This window comes from Crinia signifera, chromosome 8 (assembly GCF_055691185.1).
Source record: "Crinia signifera chromosome 8, ASM5569118v1, whole genome shotgun sequence".
NCBI classification, from domain to species: Eukaryota; Metazoa; Chordata; class Amphibia; order Anura; family Myobatrachidae; genus Crinia; species Crinia signifera.
The window spans coordinates 114693292-114715098 of NC_139224.1; the positions used below are offsets into that span (position 1 = coordinate 114693292).

At 44.1% G+C, this 21807-nt stretch overlaps 1 protein-coding gene across 3 annotated transcripts in view; it reads left to right on the plus strand.

The window, feature by feature from the left end:
- The window catches only part of LOC146026402 (ferric reductase 1-like), a 44243-nt gene that overhangs the window by 15250 nt on the left and 7186 nt on the right, over positions 1 to 21807 (plus strand). For all 3 annotated transcript variants that reach the window (XM_083157049.1, XM_083157048.1, XM_083157047.1), the window contains 7 exons: positions 6674 to 6818; positions 14045 to 14227; positions 17287 to 17385; positions 19241 to 19388; positions 19478 to 19591; positions 20833 to 20948; positions 21381 to 21467. In XM_083157049.1, coding sequence (XP_083013175.1) covers positions 6674 to 6818; positions 14045 to 14227; positions 17287 to 17385; positions 19241 to 19388; positions 19478 to 19591; positions 20833 to 20948; positions 21381 to 21467 — 892 coding nt within the window. The remainder of the gene's footprint in view (positions 1 to 6673; positions 6819 to 14044; positions 14228 to 17286; positions 17386 to 19240; positions 19389 to 19477; positions 19592 to 20832; positions 20949 to 21380; positions 21468 to 21807) is intronic.

The following is a 21807-nucleotide window of genomic DNA, read 5'->3' on the forward strand; positions in this document are numbered from 1 at the left end:
GAGAGAATTAGATTTGGGTGATTTATTTTGTTTCTGTGCAGGGTAAATACTTTATTTTTACACTGCAATATCGATCTCACTTTGAAGTAAAACCCCACCCAAATCTAACTCTCTCTGCACAAGTAACACCTGCCCCACCTGCAGTGCACATGGTTTTGTCCATCTAAGAAGGATTTTGTCAGACAGAGTAAACTAGAATAAGGCCCTATGTCACAGCTTAGTTGCTCCACCATGCGCAGTGTTTCCTGAACTTTCCTTACTTTTCCCTAAAACTAACATCTTATTCACCTCACTGCTGCTTATACAAAGTCGGTTACCGGACCTTATGCTGGACCATTCGCTCTCCTGCGTGTTTACGCAGGGGAGCGATGGAGTGCGACTGGACATGCGCATAAAATGTTATGCTCATGTGCAGCTGCTTGGAGCGAGCAGCCATGGTGAATTGATTATTCGCCAGCCGCTCACACGCAGTGTGGTGGCGGCGAGTGGTCACGCCCATGGGAACGCCAAGGGTTTCATGGCCGTTCCCATGAAACCGCTGGGAGTTCCCGTGGAAATTCTGCGATGGTGCAGGCAGCTGACGCCATCTACCCGCCTGCTTTCCGCACAGGGTGTCCATAGACCTAAGACACCAGAGGTGTCTTAGGTCTGTGAGCACTGTAGAAATCATTAGATGGTTACAATAATTGATTTCCTCCCCACACGCCAGCTGCAAATGTATAGTTATGCAAAACATCCATTCACATGCCTGCGGGGGATCAAGGGGGTGGCAGGGCGTGTAATCAGGGAGCTGAAACGAATTGAGAAGACAGTTTGGGCCCTGATTACTATGGCGCTTTACTCCGCTGCATACTCCTAGCATCAGCAGCAAGGAGATGGCTTGTAAACTCCTAAAGATCAGAACGAAGTCATAGGAAAAGAGCAGGGTAATGCTGGATACACACTAGACAATATGTCCAGGGGTGGATTGGCCCTGGTGGGAAACCGGGCCATTTCCCGGTGGGCCGGCCCATAATAGTCATGAAAAGGCCGCTCACTCCCCTGGCTGGGCCGCAGACCGCCATCTCTGCGGTTAACGGCCGTGGCCGCAGCACTTTGCCCCAAACAAATATGGCTGCGCCAGCCTCGGCTATTACAGAAGTAAAAATGGCCGCAGGAGTGTTGGTGTGCAAGTGCGGCCGCACGCAGCTGCTCCTGCAGTTCTGTGTGTGACGTGCACTGTGTGAGGATGGTTGCGTGCAGGGAGTCGCTATCCCTGCTTCTGTCCTCAGGCTCTGTGGCTGCCGACTGCCAGTACACTGTCACACTGCATTAGAGGCAGCACAGAGGTCCCTCCTGACTCCCAACCCACTTTCATGTCATCATGACAGCAGGTACTGGAAAGGGGGTGGGGCTACACTGAGGGAGGGGCAGAGTTACATGATTAGAAGGGGCGGAGCTACACGGTAGCACATCTAATAAAAGGAGAAGTAGATGAACTGCCAGCCAGCTAGCTTTTAAGGTAACTAAAGTGTGAGAGAGAGTTTCATACTGTCAGTAACTGGTGCAGGTGTTATGCAGCACTACTACTGTCAGGAATTGGTGCTGGCTTTACGCAGGGATACTACTGTTGACAACTGGTGCAGGTGTTATGCAGCACTACTACTATCAGCAACTTTTGCTGGCTTTACGCAGGGATACTACTGTTGGCAACTGGTGTGGCAATTATGCAGTGCTACTACTGTTGGTAACTGGTGTGGGAGTTACGCAGTGCAACTACAGTCAGTAACTGGTGTGGACGTTATGCATTGCTACTACTATTGGCAACTGGTGCGGTAATTACACAGCGCTACTACTGTCAGCAACTGGTGCTGGAGTTATGCAGCGCTACTACTGCTGGCATTACGCAGTGCTACTACTGTCAGTAACTGGTGTGGGAGTTGCGCAGCGTCACTACTGTCGGCAACTGGTGCTGGCGTTACGCATCACTACTACTATAGGCAACTGGTGCGTTAATTACACAGCGCCGCTACTGTCAGCAACTGGTGCTGGCGTTACGCATCGCTACTACTATAGGCAACTGGTGTTTTTTGGGGACATAATGGGTGAGATTTAAATATGCGAAAATGGAAAAAAATGCGATTTCGGCCGTTTTTGAGAAAAAACTCGCAAAAGTCTAATGTTCTCAACCCATAGAATGTCACCCATTATGTGAAAAAAGTCAAATGTAATGCACTATGCATGTGTCAATCCATATTCAATTGATCTAAAATAAAAAACATATAGGGTGAGATTTAAATGGATGAGAGATTCAGAAAGTGAGAGATTTGGGAAGAAATCTCCAGGTTTTTTTTAAAGTGGCAATCATTTACACTGCAAAAATAGTTTAATTTTGCAGTGTAAATGATTGCCGCTTTAAAAAAAAAAATGGAGATTTCTTCCCAAATCTCTCACTTTCTGAATCTCTCATCCATTTATATCTCCCTATATGTTTTTTATTTTAGATCAATTGAATATGGATTGACACATGCATAGTGCATTACATTTGACTTTTTTCACATCATGGGTGACATTCTATGGGTTGAGAATATTAGACTTTTGCGAGTTTTTTCGCAAAAACGGCCGAAATCGCATTTTTTTTTCCATTTTCGCATATTTAATGAGCTGCGAAAATGTGAAAAAAGTGCGATTTTGGCCAACAAGTTGGACACACTGGAAATGCGATGACTGCTTTTCGCAGCACATCGCATCCAGATGTTTTCACATGAAAAAGTATACAAATCGCATATTTAATGGTATGCGATTTGTATAAAGTGTGTCTATAATTCGCCCAAAACCAAGCCAAGACCAGGTTCTGATGGGCGAATTAGCCAGAACCCTGCACAGATCGCAATGATCTGTGCAGGGTTCTGGTGTAAAAATCAGTTTAAACAGTTAAAATAAAAAAAAAAAAACAGCGCGGGGTCCCCTGCCAGAGCATAACCAGCCCCGGGCTCATTGAGCCGGTGCTGGTGACATAAATTCAGGGTCCCCGACAAATAGGGGTCCCCTTGATTTAATGAAACCAGCACCAGGCTCAAGGTCCGGCGCTGGTTCCCGAAATACGGGGGACAAAATGACTAGGGGTCCCCCGTATTTTAAGAACCAGCACCAGACCCAACCAGCCAGCAGGGGAATGCCACAGCCGGGGGACACTTATTATATAAGGTCCCGCGGACAAAGCATTATCCCCCTGGCTGGTCAGCAGGGGTCCTGGGGAAGTGGGGACCCCCCCAATGAAGGGGTCCCCCCCCTCCAGGACTTACCAGCCCATGCTGAAAGTCCGGGGCTGTCCCCGATGCCCCTGGGCGGTGGGCATCGGGCTGATGGATAGTGTAAAAAATAGAAGAAAAACTATTGTTTTCTACTGTAGAACTATGAGTCCCAGCAAGCCTACCCCGCATGCTGGGACTTGGAGAACCACAAGTCCCAGTATGTGGGGCATTAAAGGGCCCGCTGGCACTTGTAGTTCTACAGTACAAAAAATATTTAAATAAAACACACTGACACCCTGAAAAATAAAAGTTTAATAAACACATAACACACACATTGATACTTACCTAATTTGAGCCCGTAGGTCGGTCCCTGGGTCCGGGGCTCCTGGACAGAAGAGTCCGGTTCCAGGGCCTTGGTCCTGGTTCCAGGGCTGGTCTGGGCTCCAGGGCTGATGTCTCCGGGGTCCAGGATCCGAAGAAGTCCAAAAGGGGTACCTAAGGAAGGAAATCCTACTCACCTGGTCCCCGGCGACGACCTCGGCATCTTCTCCGGCAGACGCGCTGCTCCCGGCTGGTACCTGCTCACGGACTGGAGAGACGCAGAGATTTTCATCGTCCGCGCCTTTCCTCCGGATGATTCTATTGGCCGCTATCGGCTCCTGATTGGCCGCTAGGCGGCCAATGGAATCATTCTGAGAAGAGGCGCGGAAGATGAAACATCTCTGCGCCTCTTCAGTCCGTGAGCGGGTACCAGCCGGGAGCAGCGCGTCTGCCGGAGAGGATTTCCTTCCTTAGGAACCCCTTTTGGACTTCTTCGGATCCTGGACCCCGGAGACATCAGCCCTGGAGCCCCGGAACCAGGACCAAGGCCCCGGAACCGGACTCTTCTGTCCAGGAGCCCAGGATCCAGGGACCGACCTACGGGCTCAAGGTAGGTAAGTATCAGTGTGTGTGTTATGTGTTTATTAAACTTTTATTTTTCAGGGTGTCAGTGTGTTTTATTTAACTATTTTTTGTACTGTAGAACTATAAGTGCCAGCGGGCCCTTTAATGCCCCGCATGCTGGGACTTTTGGTTCTCCAAGTCCCAGCATGCGGGGTAGGCTTGTTGGGACTCATAGTTCTACAGTAGAAAACAATAGTTTTTCTTCTATTTTTTTACACTATCCATCAGCCCGATGCCCAGGGGCATCGGGGACAGCCCCGGAGTTTCAGCATGGGCTGGTAAGTCCTGGAGGGGGGGGAACCCCTTCATTGGGGGGGTCCCCACTTCCCCAGGACCCCTGCCCATGCTGACCAGCCAGGGGGATAATGCTTTGGCCTTATATAATAAGTGTCCCCCGGCTGGGGCATTACCCTGCTGGCTGGTTGCGTCTGGTGCTGGTTCTTAAAATACGGGGGACCCCTAGTCATTTTGTCCCCCGTATTTCGGGAACCAGCGCCGGACCTTGAGCCTGGTGCTGGTTTCATTAAATCAAGGGAACCCCTATTTGTCGGGGACCGTGATTTTATGTCACCAGCACCGGCTCGAGCCCGGGGCTGGTTATGCTCGGGCGGGGGACCCCGCGCTGGTTTTTTTACTGAGTCCTGCATCACATGGACATGATGTTTATATATCTTTTTGTACTAAGCACACCCAGAAATTGTGGCTCTTGTTTTATGTTTTATACCCACACTGCAATGTCACAAGCCAGTTACCCATCATACTTTGACTATTGCATAACTAGTCACTGACACTATCACTCACACAGGTGCATAGTTCACATTTTGTAAGCATCTAATAATGTATCTCTCGCTTTAGCACTCTCTGGTGTAACACGTGTATATAAGCGCATGCAATCCGAGACATTTGGAACTTAGCACCCAATACCTCAGCCGGCAAGTGGCATAGTCAATAGTCACTCTGATTAAAGCACAGTATAGTATACAGCGGGTAACGATTGTGACATCTGCATTGATGCATTTGTTCCATACACACTAAGAACCAGTGCGCGACGGGACCCGGTGATGCCGCGGATGCGCCCCGTACACATTGAGCACTCATCACTATGGAACAGCTTGCGTGTCACCAGCCGGGAGGCTGGGCGGTACATGCGTTCCACTAGTGAGGAAGTACCACTGTCAGGAGCTGCGTGATGCGGTTCATACACTGGAAACTCCCCAATTAGCGCTAGGAGGTGTCTAACTCAATTAGCTGATATTGTGGGTATATAAATCCAGGACAGGCGGCTTCCCAGTAGGTCTCTGCTTGCTGTCACAGATGGACCTCTGGATTGCTGTCTCCCTTTGAACTCTATGGATGATAACTCCTTTTGACTTCTCCTTGATAAAGATCCATCACAGGATCGAAACGTCAGACCTTTTTCGTGTCTCAGTTGGATCCCAAAAACTTCAGCTTTGGGATCCAACTGAGACACATCATTTATATATGGTTGTTGGGTGAACTAAAGGCCATATATTTTGAGCTAACTCTCTTCATAGAAGTACTCTATTTCACAGCTGTTTACTCCTTATTTTGTGAGATTCGGGAATACTGGTTTGGTATACATCCTATTCAATATTCAAATATCGGTTTGCTTTCGCCCCTGAGGAAGTCGTACTGACGAAACGCATTGGGCTCTACATCCTAACCGACTAAACTCCTACTAACAAACAGTCAAAGAACAGTACTAACAGCGACTAACAATCTGTAAAAGGAGTGTTTATGTGAAAAAATTGAAGTGTCTACGTATAACCAAAACTGTTTACTCTTGTAATACACATATATGTGTCTTTTATGTCATATTTTAAAGTATTTTTAGGTTTTCTAAATTTTACATTGAGTATTGTCAAAATAAATATATCCATTACTAACCAGGAGAGTGCCAGGCCGTCAGGGCTGCAGTGCTGCTTGCTGTGTAATGTAATGGCGGTGCTGAACGCCATACTCGCTTTTAATACAAAGTACAGCTGGAAGCACTGAATCTGACTGCCCCATATGGTCCGCCCACACCTCCTCTCCTGCAGGAATGTGCTGCTGGGCCCAGCAGTGCAAGGATGTTGAACCCCCTCTTGACGGACTTCATCCTGTCAGCTGACCCCACCCCCGGGGTCTTAAGCCAAAATCGCTCAGCGACCAAATTGCACTGTGTGTACACAGCTTTACTCTCTCTGCACATGTTACATTTGCCCCGCCTGCATTGCACATGGCTTTGTCCATCTGTAAAAATTGCAGCCTTGCTAACCTGTCTGAATTGGACCCACAGTCTTTGTATGCACACCAGGTGGCATTTCTGCTAAAGATTGGAAAATATTTTCAAGAACACCATATTTTAAAACATATTGCAGCGCACGCTGAGATGCTGAAAAACAAAGTTAATAAAAAAGGGATTATACTTATTCTCTGTATTGTATGGAAATTAAAATCTGTATAATATACTGTATGTATATTTTGTTTTTTAGAACCACTGTTGTGGAAAAATATGCAATTTACTGGGTGAAAATTCCAGGACCAGTTATTTCTCAAAGTAGCTCTCCACCCTTCACACAGAAACCACAGACCTTCACACCGCAAAGTGCGCATTCCACGTCATCGCTTACACAACGGGTAATGTGCATTCACATGTTTCATCAAGAGTTTTGTATAACAATAAGAACTTTATGACAGAAAATAAATAAAAAAATGAATTTCTTTGGCTTTATGTACCATTCATGGGTATCATGGTCACTAGCATATCTATAATGGGTGCAGTGACAGTGAGATGCTAGGTGGTGCGCAGGTCTCCAAGAAAATGCCCAATAAGCCAGTTCCCCAGCGTTTTGTACATATGCAGTAGGGTAAATGGCCTCTGGGAAACGGGCCACCACAAATTCTCAAGGTCTCTGCCTGTTAGAGAGGAGGAGGCACAGACCCAGGCTGCACATGGGCCCCCTCACACTGCATTTTTCTATTCTGTTAGAACTTAAACCAGGGATGTGCAGTTAGATGAGGCAGTGCCTCACCTGTCACAAAATTATTTAAAAAAAACAAGATGTAGCCTCCCGCTGACAATCAAAAACTGTCATTAGTGGGGGTGGGCTGAGCCGCAGGGAGAAGAAGCTGCAAAGCCCATTGAAAAACACCTACACAACTGCCTCAGTGACAAGGACGTGGCTTCAGCCCACATCAAAGCACCCGCCTGTCATTGAGACAGATGTGATAGGACAGCGAATCAGTCTGTCACACACTAACAGCTTGTATACGCTGGTCCCTGCTGCTCAGTGTCAGTCTAACAGACTGCTCATAAGTACAAGTTTAAGGAGCAGGCAAAGGGGCAGGTAGTGGACAATGTAAGGCATTGGCAAAAAATAGCGGGCATTGGCAAAAAATTTATTAATTACAATATGGCCACAGCCAAGCAATAACGTCTCACTGCATCTTCGCCCTGCCCCTTTGAGCTAGCTATATTAGCCAGCACGAGGTAGGTGTCACGCAGCGAAGTCGTCCTGGGAGGTGGTGGCGTTAACGGCGTAAACCCCACCCCACGATAGACGCCAACCCGAAGCGTGGCGAGCGCAGCGGTGCGCGTCCTCCGACCTTTTCATTCCCCTACTATCCACGTCGGCGTGGAGTTGAGAATAGAATAGTGTGGCGAGCGCAGCGAGCCACCGAGCCCGAAGCGTGGCGAGCGCAGCGTGTACCTGTGAAGTTATACGCGTCCCCTCGCGGGGCTCGCCACGCTTGGGGCTCGGTGGCTCGCTGCGCTCGCCACACTATTCTATTCTCAACTCCACGCCGACGTGGATAGTAGGGGAATGAAAAGGTCGGAGGACGCGCACCGCCGCCCCTCGCGGGCTCGCTGCGCTCACCACGCTTCGGGTTGGCGTCTATCGTGGGGTGACGACGGGGACATCTATAATGTGAAATGGGTCATATTGGCCCATTTCACATTTTTCACATTTTCTCACGATTTCAATGTTAAAAAATATTTTAACATTGAAGCCTATGGAAAAATCGGGGGTATCGCGTCGGGACCAATGTTAATGGTCCCGACCGACGCGATGCCCCCGATATTTTACCTTTCCCGACACGATTTCAATGTTAAAATATTTTTTAACATTAAAGCCTATGGAAAAATCGGGGGCATCGCGTCGGGACCAATGTTAATGGTCCCGACCGACGTGATGCCCCCGATATTGTGTCTTAGCCGGCCAAATGGACCTGATTTCAAAGGAAATCGGGTCCATCGTGTGGATCGTGTACCTTAACTTAAAGGTACACGATCCATAAGATTGTGGCCGTGCTAGGAAACAAGTACCGGTTTATCCTTCAGGCAAATTCTCTTGTGGGGCACAGATTGCAATGTTTTTATGTTGTTTCATTTGTGTGTGTTTGTTTTTTTACATATGGAAGTGGGAAGGGGACACACCAATTCCCAGGACTCCATGGGTTCTTAATGTGGTTTTGCCTGTTTTAAGAAGGCCAAAGAGGTTTGATTGGAGTGAGCTGTCCGCTGATCATTAGAATAGGAGTCCCAGCAAATGGTGCAATCGAGGCAATTTTTTGTTTTTATCTTCTGTATTAATGTATTAAAATCTGCATAGTTCTCTAAATTCTGGCCTGGTTCTGATTTGCACAGTAATAGCATCTGTGCAATACATAAAAATAAAATGCAAATGCAGCATGAAGCTCTGCATCCGAAGATGCAGTATTGAATCAGCACAACCATTGTCTCTGTTTTTGGCCAATGTGCGCAAGCGGACTCACCCTGACCATTGGAACCAGGCAGCCCAGACCTGAGCTCTTCACGCCTAAAAATGGAGAAGAAACACATATCAATCATACTGAGGTTGAGAGAGCTCTGCAAGCCGCCACCCAGGACCTGTTCAAGAACTAATCTGAATCAGGCCCTTTATTAGCTAAACAAGAAAATTCCCAAGGCCAAGGGAAAATAACAGGCGCTTAACAGGAGGTGTTTACCTTTGATAAAGCTGCAGTTGGCAGTGAAACGCGTCAGGCAGACCTCCGGTTCTTCACTCCAAGTGTGGGATACTGTACCCAGATTGAATCTCCCACTGGTACACTTTGATCCACGGATTCACCTGTTCAAAATACCCCGCTCATCACCCCAGTCTTTCCATTGTGTTTGGTGGCTAAGGTCTCTCCTGGAACACCCAGCGGCATAATTCCAGCTTGCCATCTCCAAAAAGGAGGACATTGCTTCATCTACCAATACCATCTTTCCGAGTTTCTCCTGTCGATTCTTTGGCGGACACCGCTCATTGAAAAAGTGTTGGGGTATTCCATCCCCCCCCCCAAAATACCATCAAAAATCTACAGGGGGTCACATCGTTAGCGGAAGCCAACCGACAGCACTCTCCAAAAATCAACTACCCGGGTGAGGATTCCAACTACCACCCGTGGTCACAGTACAGATCGTCCACCAAATGGTAATGTGCACTTACCTGTAATCAATTTTCACTCCCTTTCCCATTTCCATATTATCATATGATATACTCCCCTGTCCTACACTGGACTCAATACAGCCATACTCACCCCAGCTTGTGATGTGAAGAATCGTTTTTTATGGTACCTATATTGTTTTTACTGTGTATTTTTGTATTGTACTTCATTATATGTTTTTTAATATTATCAAGTAAAACATTGCTACAGTGTAACTTGGTGTGTGTCACCTCATTAAGCGCTGCTCACACGCTTGGGCGTGATTGGTTTTGTCCTTTATTAGCTAAGTAATTGTGTAACAATGCATGATCTCCGCATTCGACCTCTGTTCTATTAAAGGCCCTCATTCTGGTTGACTTGCAAAGCTGCAACTTTGCATCTTTTCGAGTCAACTAAAGACCACCCTCACGAACAACTGCCCGTTGCAGGCATACAAATTTCATCCACACGCATGCAAATGGGTTTTTTGCCTAAACATCCATTCGCAGCTTGCATGCGGGGACAAAATCATTCGATGGTCGCCGACCATCGAATGATTTTAAAGGTGTCCACAAATCTAAGACACTCTCTGGTGTCTTAAGGTGCGTACACACAGGGGCGATTTTGTGCAAAATCGCAGGAAATATGGTCGCTGAGCGACCATATTGCCCGCAATGGGAGTGTGCACCGGCGATATATCGCCGGGTGCGCGCTCCCGTTTTTGCCCCTGTGGTGATCGCTGGTCGCAGGAACATGCTCCTGCGACCAGCTGATTACCACTGCCGGGCTCCCCCCCGGCAGTTTCTTTTTCATCAGCGACCATCTCTGGTCGCTGCTGAAAAGGAGAAACTGAGCAATATATCTCCCCCGTGTGTACACAGCATTAGATTTGCAGCTAGAAGAGGGTGGGCAGCTGACATTCGGTGAGGTTAACTTCCGGCACCTGCATCACTAGAGAATTACCATGGGAACACCCAGTGTTTTCATGGGTGCAGCTCCAGTCTGCGGCCACATGCCCCCCACCCACACTGATCCGTGCAAAAGGGCCGGCAACTATACACGACACCGCGTCCACTCGCTCAGATGGCCTGCGCATATATGGTTATTAATGGTGGTTAAAACCAAGAATTTTCAGTGAGAAACCGTACACAGATGTTATTGTTTCACAATGTTCCTGATATGGGGGAGAGAGGTATCAAGCCTTGGAAAGGGACAAAGTGGAGAAATTGCCTACAGCAAAGAATCAGCTTGTTCAGCAGAGAGGGGGGTCGCTGACGATATGCGGGAGTGTGCATCGCTAATGACGTTGAGTATATGCAAGGACTTAAAAGCCCCAAAATAAATAATAATCAGAATTACTAGTTATCTTTAACTACTTTAAAATCCTGCTTTCCAGCCACGTACTGCTCAATGGTTAGAACTGCTTAACCTTGCAGCCACATTATAACAGCATTATATTACCCACCTACAAAAAGGAGATGATATTGTTGAAACTGGCAATTTGTTCACAAGCATCAACTAAAGATTAGCAGCTGCCTACACAGCTTTGACACTAGATTGCCACGCTTCCTCACCATCTAGCCCAGTGGTTCCCAACCCTGGTCCTCAAGTACCCGCAACAGTGCACGTTTTCCAGGTCACCCAACAGGTGCACCCATTATTTAAACACATTTTAAAAGATCCACAGGTGGAGCTAATTATGTCACTTGTGATTCTGTGTGGAGAACTGGAAAACATGCACTGTTGAGGGTACTTGAGGACCAGGGTTGGGATCCACTGATCTAGCCTATAAGCAGTGCCGATGCATTTGGCTCTCCTACTGCATCTCTCTAATTCAACTGAATAGTTACTTACACTACCGACCATATTTGTGATTTTTTTTTTAAGGAGGGACACATGTGAAAAGCTATTTGTGATAAATTCATATTTTTTGAAGTGGAGTAATCATGTTTGAATTTATTGACAGGGTTTTTAAACAAACAGTTTTTAAACAACTGGAAAGATGATTTACTTAAATTTTGCTTTCATTAAAGAACCCGCGGTAGCAGAGCACACCACAGCGCACACTCGGGGCATTCTAGCTACCAAAATTTCAGCTCCGATTGCCCTCCATTTCTCTTGCAGTACCTCTCACAGATGATTTTTACTCATAATTTGATCTTCTTGAAGGCATCTGTCAAGGTGATCCCACAAGATTTCAATTGGGTTACAACCTGGACTCTGGATTGGCCAAACCATGTTTTTCATCACATTTTGGCATTCTTTGGACATCATTTTTGCAAAGACGTGAGGACTGTTAGGGGTTATTATGTTGCTGTAGGGTGAACCCATGTCCGGTAAGGTGCATGCCAGAGGCAATGGTGTGTAAGATGCTTTGATAGTGCTTCGAGTCCATGATTCCTTCTTTTTTCACCAAGAGGTCCATTCCCGAAACAGCCCCAAACCATGATAGAACCTCCTCCATGCTTCACTGTAGGCTCAATGCATGCTGGGAGCATGGGCTCACCTGGTATGTGATGCCTCTTAGACTCAAACAGCTCAAACATTGATTTGTCCATGAGAAGAACCTTCTTCCATTGCTCAGCCGACCAATCCATGTGAGCTTTAGCCCATAGTAACCTCTTCTTTTTGTAAATGGGCCTCATCAATAGTTTACGGGCTGGTTTATATTCCTATAGCTTTGAGATGGCGCTTGACAGTAGTGACTCCTCTCTGTGGGGCTGTTTGGAATCTTTACCATTTACTATTAACTGTAATATATTTGTCTTCTTGTTCTGTGGTAACATGAGGCTGTCCAGGTCACGGGCGATTGCGCACACTGTTGGTTTCGGCATGTCTCTTCAGGGTCCACTGCACCCCACCAAAGGAAATCTCTTGCTGGCGATTTGTCGTAAAGTGAAGCCTGCCGTTTTTCAAAGCGACGTTGGCAGATAGTTTCTTGATCGATAACACTTAGTTGGGAGACCTTATTCAGAACACATTGGTCATACTCTGTACTCACAAATTTATACTATAATAGCAGAAGTGCGGCATCGAATTTCCTTAGCTCTGTTTTCTGGTTCCAGCTGAGCACCAGGCATGCACATGGTGTCAGTGCATGCAACCACGTGACTTTTGAGTTTGAACAGTTATGGGGATCATATACAGTTCTGTTATAAATCTCTTTATCTAGCAAGTTATGAATATAACATTTTTAGATTATGTGGGGTCCACTACATTGGTAGCTTTGTCATACAGTGTGTGAGATGAGATGCTGTTCATGCAACAGAGATCATCAAGCAGACAAAAATGGAGAAATGATTAAAGCCAGATCCAAGTTATAACCTCTTGTATTCAGGGCCAGACTGCCAATCTGGTACTTCTGGCAATTGGGCTTAGCTGGCTCACAGAAACAGGTGCTGGCCAACTAGCTCCACCTACCAGTGCTCTCCTTAGCTGCCCAATGTACAGAGAGACTGGGGCATGGCAGAAAGCCAGGCCCTTGTGACTCATGACACGCCCCATGAGCTGTAAACACGCCTCCTTAATCATGTGTGCGGTTCTTTTCCAGGGCTGGTTAACACAACCTGTCTGTTTCTGTATGTATAAAGGAAAAATGTTACACAAATAATGCATAGTAATTGTAAAATAGGGAGTGAAATGCAATAGGGAGAGAGAACTATAAAGTGAGAGAATTGGTAAGAAATCTCCAAGTTTTTTTTTTTTGTTTTTTTTTTTTAAAGCGGCAATCCTTTACATTGCAAAATCGAAATGGTTTTGCAGTGTAAATGATTGCCGCTTTAAAAAAAAATTAGATTTCTTACCAAATCTCTCACTTTCTGATTCTCACACCCTATTAAATTTCACCCTATAGAATACAAGTCATGAAAATATATTATTCATAGAAAAAAGAAGCATCTAGGCCTAATCAGAAAATAATTTTGTTTTCTTACATATTTAACATTAAGCAAGGGGGAAGAAAATAACACTTGGCACAACCTTTACAATTGTGTGTAATAATCAAAAACCGCAAAGCGCTAGTTTTAGCTGTATGTTGCTTAGTAAATGTCTGGCTAAACAACCAGACATTTACAACCTTAACCATCCCCCTATTAAGCCAGTTTAGGAGATGATTCAGAGGTGGCTGTGTGAAATTATGCTAAAGTCTCAGGTGGTGCATTAACTATAAAAGTGCCCAATTCAGGCTTCTGTGATCCCCTTCTGCATCAGATAATCTGAGTGACTAACTGAGTTACCCTCAGGGTGTCCAACCCAAACCATTATTACAATTTACCATTAGTACTTTATCATTATAGATATTCTCTGCAAAACCGGCATTTCATGTTCACTATAGTAAGGCTGTAGTTTTACTCATCAATAAAAGTTAAATAGCTGTATAAAAACATGACTGAATAATGCTTATTGTGTTTTAGTTCAGTGCATCTGATTGTGGAAGCAGCAAATTCTGTGTCAGAAACCCTTCTTTCTGTGATCCAGAGCGGAGTGCCCAGTGCTTCTTCCTGTCCTTTAGAAGGCATGGTGACGCTGTGACGATTGAGATGAGTGGCCCAGGAAGAGGTTATGTGGCGTTTGCCTTGTCCCATGACCAATGGATGGTTAGTATTTAAACCACAACGGTGGCTTTTAGTACCCAGATTAAGCTTGCCTATTCACCTAGATATTCTCCTAAATAAGATGGTGTTTCTTGAGATGCTTAAATGACATAGGAGTAGATGTACTAAGCATTACAGTGTGCACACTAGAATGATTTAAGGCCAATATGTTGTATCTGGCCTATATGACGTTCTGATTGGAAAAGAACCAGCTAATCAGACCTGAACTGCCAGGATGTACTAACAGATGACAGGAGCTGATTGGTTGTGAGTTTATATTTCTCCAAGGCTAAGTACAACTGCCACATAAGTTCGTAAATACAGAAGACTATTAAAAAATGTTAATGCAAATATTCTTATGAACGGGTCTTAAAATTATTTGTATTAAGTGAATAATATCTATTTAATATGCTATTTATTATTTTAGGGGGGATGCCGAGAATGTGTCTAGCGCCACCCTGTGGCTGTATCTGGCAATGGTCCATGTAGCATTTTACAATCACCATTGTATATATTCATGTAGCAAATCCCCCCTAGTGTTGTAGCCTGCTGAACATGAATCCGCACACACCTCCCCCTTGTGATGCCTCTCTCCACCCAGTGGTAATTAAGTGTTAATTTCCCAATGTTCATAGATTTCTATTGAAGCATTATGGCCCATCCATTCCCAGCAAATTCCTCATTGGCAAGTAGTCTTTATTCCCCTGGCTGACCTCTAACCTCAGAGACCAGAAATAGCCAGGATAGTGTCTGTGATGGCAACAGTCAAAGTGCACTACACCACATGCCAAGAGATTGGCGGGGAGGTCACTGTTGTGTCAGTAACTGGTGGAGGGTTGCATTCCATATGACCAAACCCATTAAGTGGCTGCTACTTTCCATTGTTGAATGTTTCATTTTTACATTCTGATATATAAATATGGTAATTAAACCTATTGCCTACACATAGTTAGGAATGCATTTTGTGGGTTGTAACAAACAAAATCCTAGTCTATAGTATACCCATGGTATCTGCATAATAGGTCTAGGTCAATCAGCACAAAGTCAACATCGACAAAAAGTCGACATGGCAAATACATTACACATAAAAAAGGTCAACATGAGTTTTCCCCCTCAAATTTTTTTGTATTTTGGACTTTTTCATACTCTGGGATTGGTAAAATCACTGGTCATGCTACAGTATGCACTACACTAATTGGGGGTCCACGTGCTTAGGTGTCAACATTGACGCAATTCTTTTTAAACTCATGTCAACCTTTTCAAGTGTCAACTTTTTCCATGTGAACCTTTTTGCTTGAGTCGAACTTAAGTCAGTGTCAACCTTTTGCAAGTCGATCTTTTGTTAACTCCTTCAGTGGCATGCCCAGAAACTTTCCAGGCTGAGCACCGCTGCTGGCATTGGCTACCCCAGAAAATTTCCATGCATGCCATTGGTTCCTAGGTGTGTACCAGTTTTACCTTCAGTGGTGCACCATCTGGCAGCACCACCCGCATGGCTGCTCCACCCGGTTGATTATCAAAGCTCCCCCCAAATTCCCTCCCCTCGAACCTCAACACCCCCCCCTCCCCACCCCCACAGATGGAGTCAGGATGATGAGGGCACTAGGGGGGCGATTCTCTATCACAGAAATGTGGTAAAAACCCCGTTATCGGGTTTTTACCGCATTTCTGTATGCTGTATTGTGCCTCCGCAGTGGCAGCGCTGCGGAGGGAATCGCCAGCAAAAGCTGGCGATTCCCTGCAGAAGCCTATGGGCTTCTTACCGCAGGGATCCCTCCCAGCATGCCCTGCGGCCGGCGGGTCACTCTGCGCATGCGCACGCATGCCATTATTAATAATGTGATGCCCGGTGAAGGGGGACTGCGGATGTTACAACATCCCGCCCTAGGAAATCAGCAGCGGCAGCAGTTGTGGGTGTTTAACAGTTGTCTGAAATCAGAAGTGTAGCAGGGTATGCTACACTTCTGATTTCAGACATCTGTTAGACACTGTGTATTTCTCCAGTCGCAAGGAGCATTGTAAAGAAATTCCTGAATTGAATTTTATTGGACTTTTTAATAAATATTTTTACACATGAACTTATGTATTCTTATACAGGTTGAGTATCCCTTATCCAAAATGCTCGGGACCAGGAGAATTTTGGATAACTGATTATTCCGTATTTCGGAATATTTTAATATTTTAATGATGTTTTTTGAAGTATCTTGCATTTATGCTGTATAAACACATAAAATACACACATATATAATGTATTACCACATAAAATACACACAAATATATTTTATTTGTTCAAAAAACAAGGTTTCAAAACATGAAACAAAATTTGTGTACTATCTCAGATATTGAATTTGAATGCCAAGCAATCATTGTCTTGCACATATATAGTGCCAGTTACATATCATGTCACCAGTAGTGCTGTTACAGATGTCCCCAGTGAGTTTTTATAAAAAAAAATAATTTTTCTTCACTTTCTGGAATGTATGGTTTTCGGAATAATTCGGATAACGGATATTCGGATACGGGATACTCGACCTGTATGTATATGAAAGGAATTTAACTCTTGACATTTGGCGCTAAGAAAACACTATTGTATATTGAAGTTTTTGGTGAGTTCCTACTAGTAGGGGACTCCATGTTGGAAGCGACCACAGTTAGATTATAGCGCAATATTAGAGGTATTGTTATTTATATATTAATGTTTGCAATGTCAGTGAATTCGCTGACATATAGGAATATCTTTTTTTCTTTAACATATAATGTTACTTTTTTTATTATTGAATGTGCCTTTCTAGTGATTCTATGCACATGGCTGCAGTAACTAATTTAAATTTTCTTTGGATGTGCAGGTTTATTTTGTATTGTAGTTACTTAAATAGAAAGTTGGAATTTAAATATGGTTGTATGCAATGAGAATTCCCACACACTTTCCATAAGGTAAACCACTCATTCAATTTGTGGTCATTATTCTGTGTTAAGCGTGTCCAAAAACAAATAATACAAACAGGGCAGGGACATCCCAACTGCTTACGTATAACAATATTATGCTTTGATGTATCCCATAGGGCGATGATGATGTCTACTTGTGCATGATTGAAGGTCAAGGTGTTGAGATAAACCCCGGCTACAACAGGGGGCGAACCCACCCAGAGATGACATCTCCGGTAATTTTGTTTTGCATCTTCATGTTATAGATCAATTGGTACCGCAGCATGGACACTAGGCATTGGTCATATATAGTTGATGAGTAAGTGTTGAACAAAACTTTTGTCTTCTCGTCATGCAGAAGAGAATTTTCAGAATAAATGGGATCTTAAACTTTTCTAAAAGCATTCGGTATGACTCGGCAAGGCCAGGGAAAATCACACCTTCTCCTTCACAGCAGATGCACTTTTAATATTCAGTTGTAACTACTGCTGGACATAGTGTAGTCAGATATTTTAGTGGTATCCATTATTTATAGGCCTGCTGCTTTTATATATATTTAAGGCATTGATCCACTGCACTCGCCACTCCTAGATCTGGGGTGCATGTGGTGTGTTACCACATTGTTTAAATAAAAATCATGGAGGCGTTGCGCTCCCCATATCATAACGTTGATTCTATTTTTTTTTTGCTTTTTGCTTTCTTGAAGCCCAATGAGCCTGGCTTCAACATCCATTGAGCAGTGCAAAAAACATGCAGAGGTCATGGACCTTTGGAAAAGGAGAAAGGACCCGTTACACCCCATCCCCACAGAGCCAAAAAGCCTACTGAAGGAAAAAAGGTTTTCAGATGCCTCTTAGGCTTGCCTTCGCCTCACAGCTCAGGGATCCTTAGCCTAGTGTTTCCCTACTCCTCACCAAAGATTTGAACCAGACCCACCGATGAGAACAGAAACTACACTTGATCTTCACCAAAAGTCAGAGAAGCAAAGTAGTGCGATAATAATTGCCATGATTATAATTGAGTGATAAAGTCCTAATTTCCCCAAAAATGGGGTCACTTAATCAGGCCCCATTGATTTCGCTGAGTGCAGGACCTTTGTTGTAATATACGGTAAAGTTAAGAACTAGCTAACTAGATACTAGTCCTCTCCTCCCGTTTTGGAGTTTGGACGAGTCTGCTATGGACAAACATGTTTCCATATTTTTAAATTCTAATGGCAGATTTGTTATGCTACTGTTGTATTGAATTATGGTGGGTGGATGTTAAATTGAGGAGGGGACAACTCTTTAATGGAAAGGTATGGACTGGCCATGGTCCAAGGTTTTGAACATTATTTAATTATACTCTAATCCTCTTATTTGGAGTAGTGTACAGTTCATGGGTAATGAGCAGTAGCAACAATGTAGGTGTATGATTGTATCAAAATGTCTGGGATTTAAAAACGAATGGTTTTTAGATGACTATTTGAACAGAAAACCACTACTACACATAGAAACGTACTAATCTGCATGTGACCGTGGTCAACTTGCCTTATGCCTATGTACATTTTTTCTGTAAATTGCAACCACAAGATTCTGGCCTGATAAGTCAGCAGGTGTTGCTGTTAGCAAATAAAATTAGATCTCAAAAAGTGTACAATGACCGGTCATGCTAGAGGACGTTAACAAAAGTCAGCAGAATTTAAGAAACATTTATCTAGAGATGAATGCATGCCTTTTTTTTATTTTTTCAATTTGAGATTACAATTTGGGTATCATTGTTATAACTAAGGTTTCTAGTTGTGCAATCACGCAAGACGCAGGGCCTTGGGGGTAGCATCGTTGCTGCCCCACAGCACCCTGTGTTTGGCTTACAGGGTGCTTGGCTCTGCTGCAGAGCCACCTGGAGTCTCCCAGGGATATGCCAACAGATACTATGCAGCATCTATTTCCTTATAGCTCTGCCCCCCAGCATGATGTCCTGTTTTTGCAGGGTGAGGGTGGCAATGGGTGGCCCAGCGCCCTGTGAAGACCTTTGGGAAGAAATAGGTTCCACCACCTGCTGTGAATGAATATATATATATAAATATAATTATTATTTTTTTTGCTCCAGGACAGTCTGCAGGACATGGCGTGGAGGGTGGCAGATGGAATCCTTCAATGTTCTTTTCGCAGAAGCATTCACATTTCATCCTCTGCTGAGAGGTTTGCACTGGATGGCAGTTATTATATATTTCTAGCTGATGGCGATGCTAAGGATGGTATGTTTCTGTCTACTCCTTTTATTTTTCTACTGCCTTCTTTTTGGGCTTCTGCTGTAAACAAATGTTTTTTGCTTTTTTCCTAAAAGGATCTATTTTGAAACATGGTCGCCAGCCTCTCGTAACCAGCAAGATGTATAATGTCTCTGGGCCTTCTGAAGACATTGGAGGATCGCGGTCTCCTCTACTCATCAAGTTCCATGGTAGGTTCCTTTGTTTTTATCATGGTTCTATCCTTTGTTTTGGTCTGAGATGATCACATGATAGAATGTTTTTAAGACACAAAATAAGTGTCTGTTCTTCCTCCACTTTTAATCAATTTTGTTGTAAATAATTGAGTTTTTACAAAAATTATAGAGAAATAAAAAAATGTGGGCCTCAGTGTTTCCCAAACTCTGGGTGACCTTTAATGAGATGCAAAAATGTGATTTGTGCGATTTTAGTTTTTTGACAAAAATGTCCGAAATCACACTTTTTCCCGAATTTGCATATTTAATGAGTTGCGAAAACGGCAAATACCGCCGATTTTGCCGCGAAATTGCACATTCTGAAAGTGAAAGCACATTCGCATCCAGATTTTTTCCCATTGAAAAGTATACAATTCGCATATTTAATGAGATGTGAAATCGGGACACTGTGTCTAAAATTCGCCACATATGTAGACAAGGTTCTGACAGGCAAATTAGCCAGAACCCTGCACAGATTGCGATCTGTGCATGGTCCTGTGTAAAAAAAAAAAAAAAAAGTGTAAAAAGTGTTTTATTTTATTTTTTAAACGGCGTGGGGTCCTCCCGCCTGGTTCAAAACAGCGTAGGGGTCCCTTGTATTTCTGAAACCAGGACCGGTCCAAGAGTCCAGATGCTTTTTGTCCCCCATATTTTGGAACCAGGTTCGGCTAAATGAGCCCGGGGCTGGTTATGCTCAGGAGGGGGGACCTCACGCTATTTAAAAATGACTTAAATATGCAAATTCGCACAAAAAATTTGATTTTAAAAAGTGCGATAAGGTGCGATTTTCTAAATGTTACTAAAAATCGCATCCTATTAAATGTCACCCTCTGTCCTCAAGACACCATAACAGACCAAGCTTTGATATCCATGCTCTAGTACAAGTGACTGACTGAAGGGGGTGATTCTGGCTGGCTCACTAAGCAGCACACCTCCATCCCACACCACCCAGCCACGGCGCTGAAGGACCCGCACAGCAGGCCTGCACATATGCAAATGTGTGAATACGCAGTGCTAAAATATCGGTCCCGCCGGGGACTGAGTCAATCGGAAATGAAGGCCAAAGTCACTTGTACTAGATCATGGATATCAAAGTACATCACTCATTGTAATTTAGCCACCTGTGCTCAGGCATGAATATACCTAAAATGTAAACTATTGGGGTGCCTTGAGCATCTAGTGTGGAAAAATACTACATTAACTGCTCCTCTATTTAGGTGCGATGATGTTCCTGGCATGGATGACCACAGTAAGCATTGGAGTACTTGTCGCCCGATTCTTCAAACCCGTCTGGCCAAACTCAAGAATGTTTGGGGGGGAAATTTGGTTCCAGGTGTGAACAAAGTTTTTTTTGTTTTCTTAATCTTCTATAGAGGTGTTTGTGTATTTGTGTATTCCTTAGCTGATACGTGACTTAAATGTCCCTTATCTCAAACCGTTCAAAATAGAATGAACACTAGCACGAGAACAAACAGACTTCATATAATCCCTTTTGTTGTGCTCCTTACTGTTGGTAACTCAGTCCAAACCTGCCTATATCTATTTAATGTCTGAGTTTAAAAATTGTAATGGCCATGGAAACCTATTTGTCACAATAACCATTTCTAAAATATTATCGATATTATTTTGCTGGACCTAATATAGCATATTTTATGGTTGAATTCTTTAAAAACGTGTTATTGAATGCATGTCATTCTATGAGCATTTCTGACCAAAGGTGGGAAAGGAGAACTTTGGAGTTTAAACTGTTTTCTTCTCTAACCAGGTTCACCGTATCCTCATGGTCACCACTGTGGTGCTAACCGGTGTTGCTTTTGTACTGCCATTTTATTACCGAGGCCACTGGAGTACAGTAAGTACTACTAGTATGGTTGCTGTCACAAAATTGGTATGATATGTATATGGAATAAAGTTAGATCAGCCTATAACTACTACTTCTTAAGCTTGGGTACTCACTAAAATGTCAACAGACTTACCAACCGCGCAAGCTTAGTGCATCTGGCCCTGTGTCCGGTTCAAGAGGCCATACAGAACCGGACATACAAAAGAAGGATTACTAAAATGGTGCATGGCCTACAATACAAAACTCACCAGGAAAGACTAAAATATCTTAATATGTATAGTTTGGAGCAGAGAATGGAAAGGGGGGACAGGATAGAAACTTTAAAATATATTGAGGATTTCAACAAGGT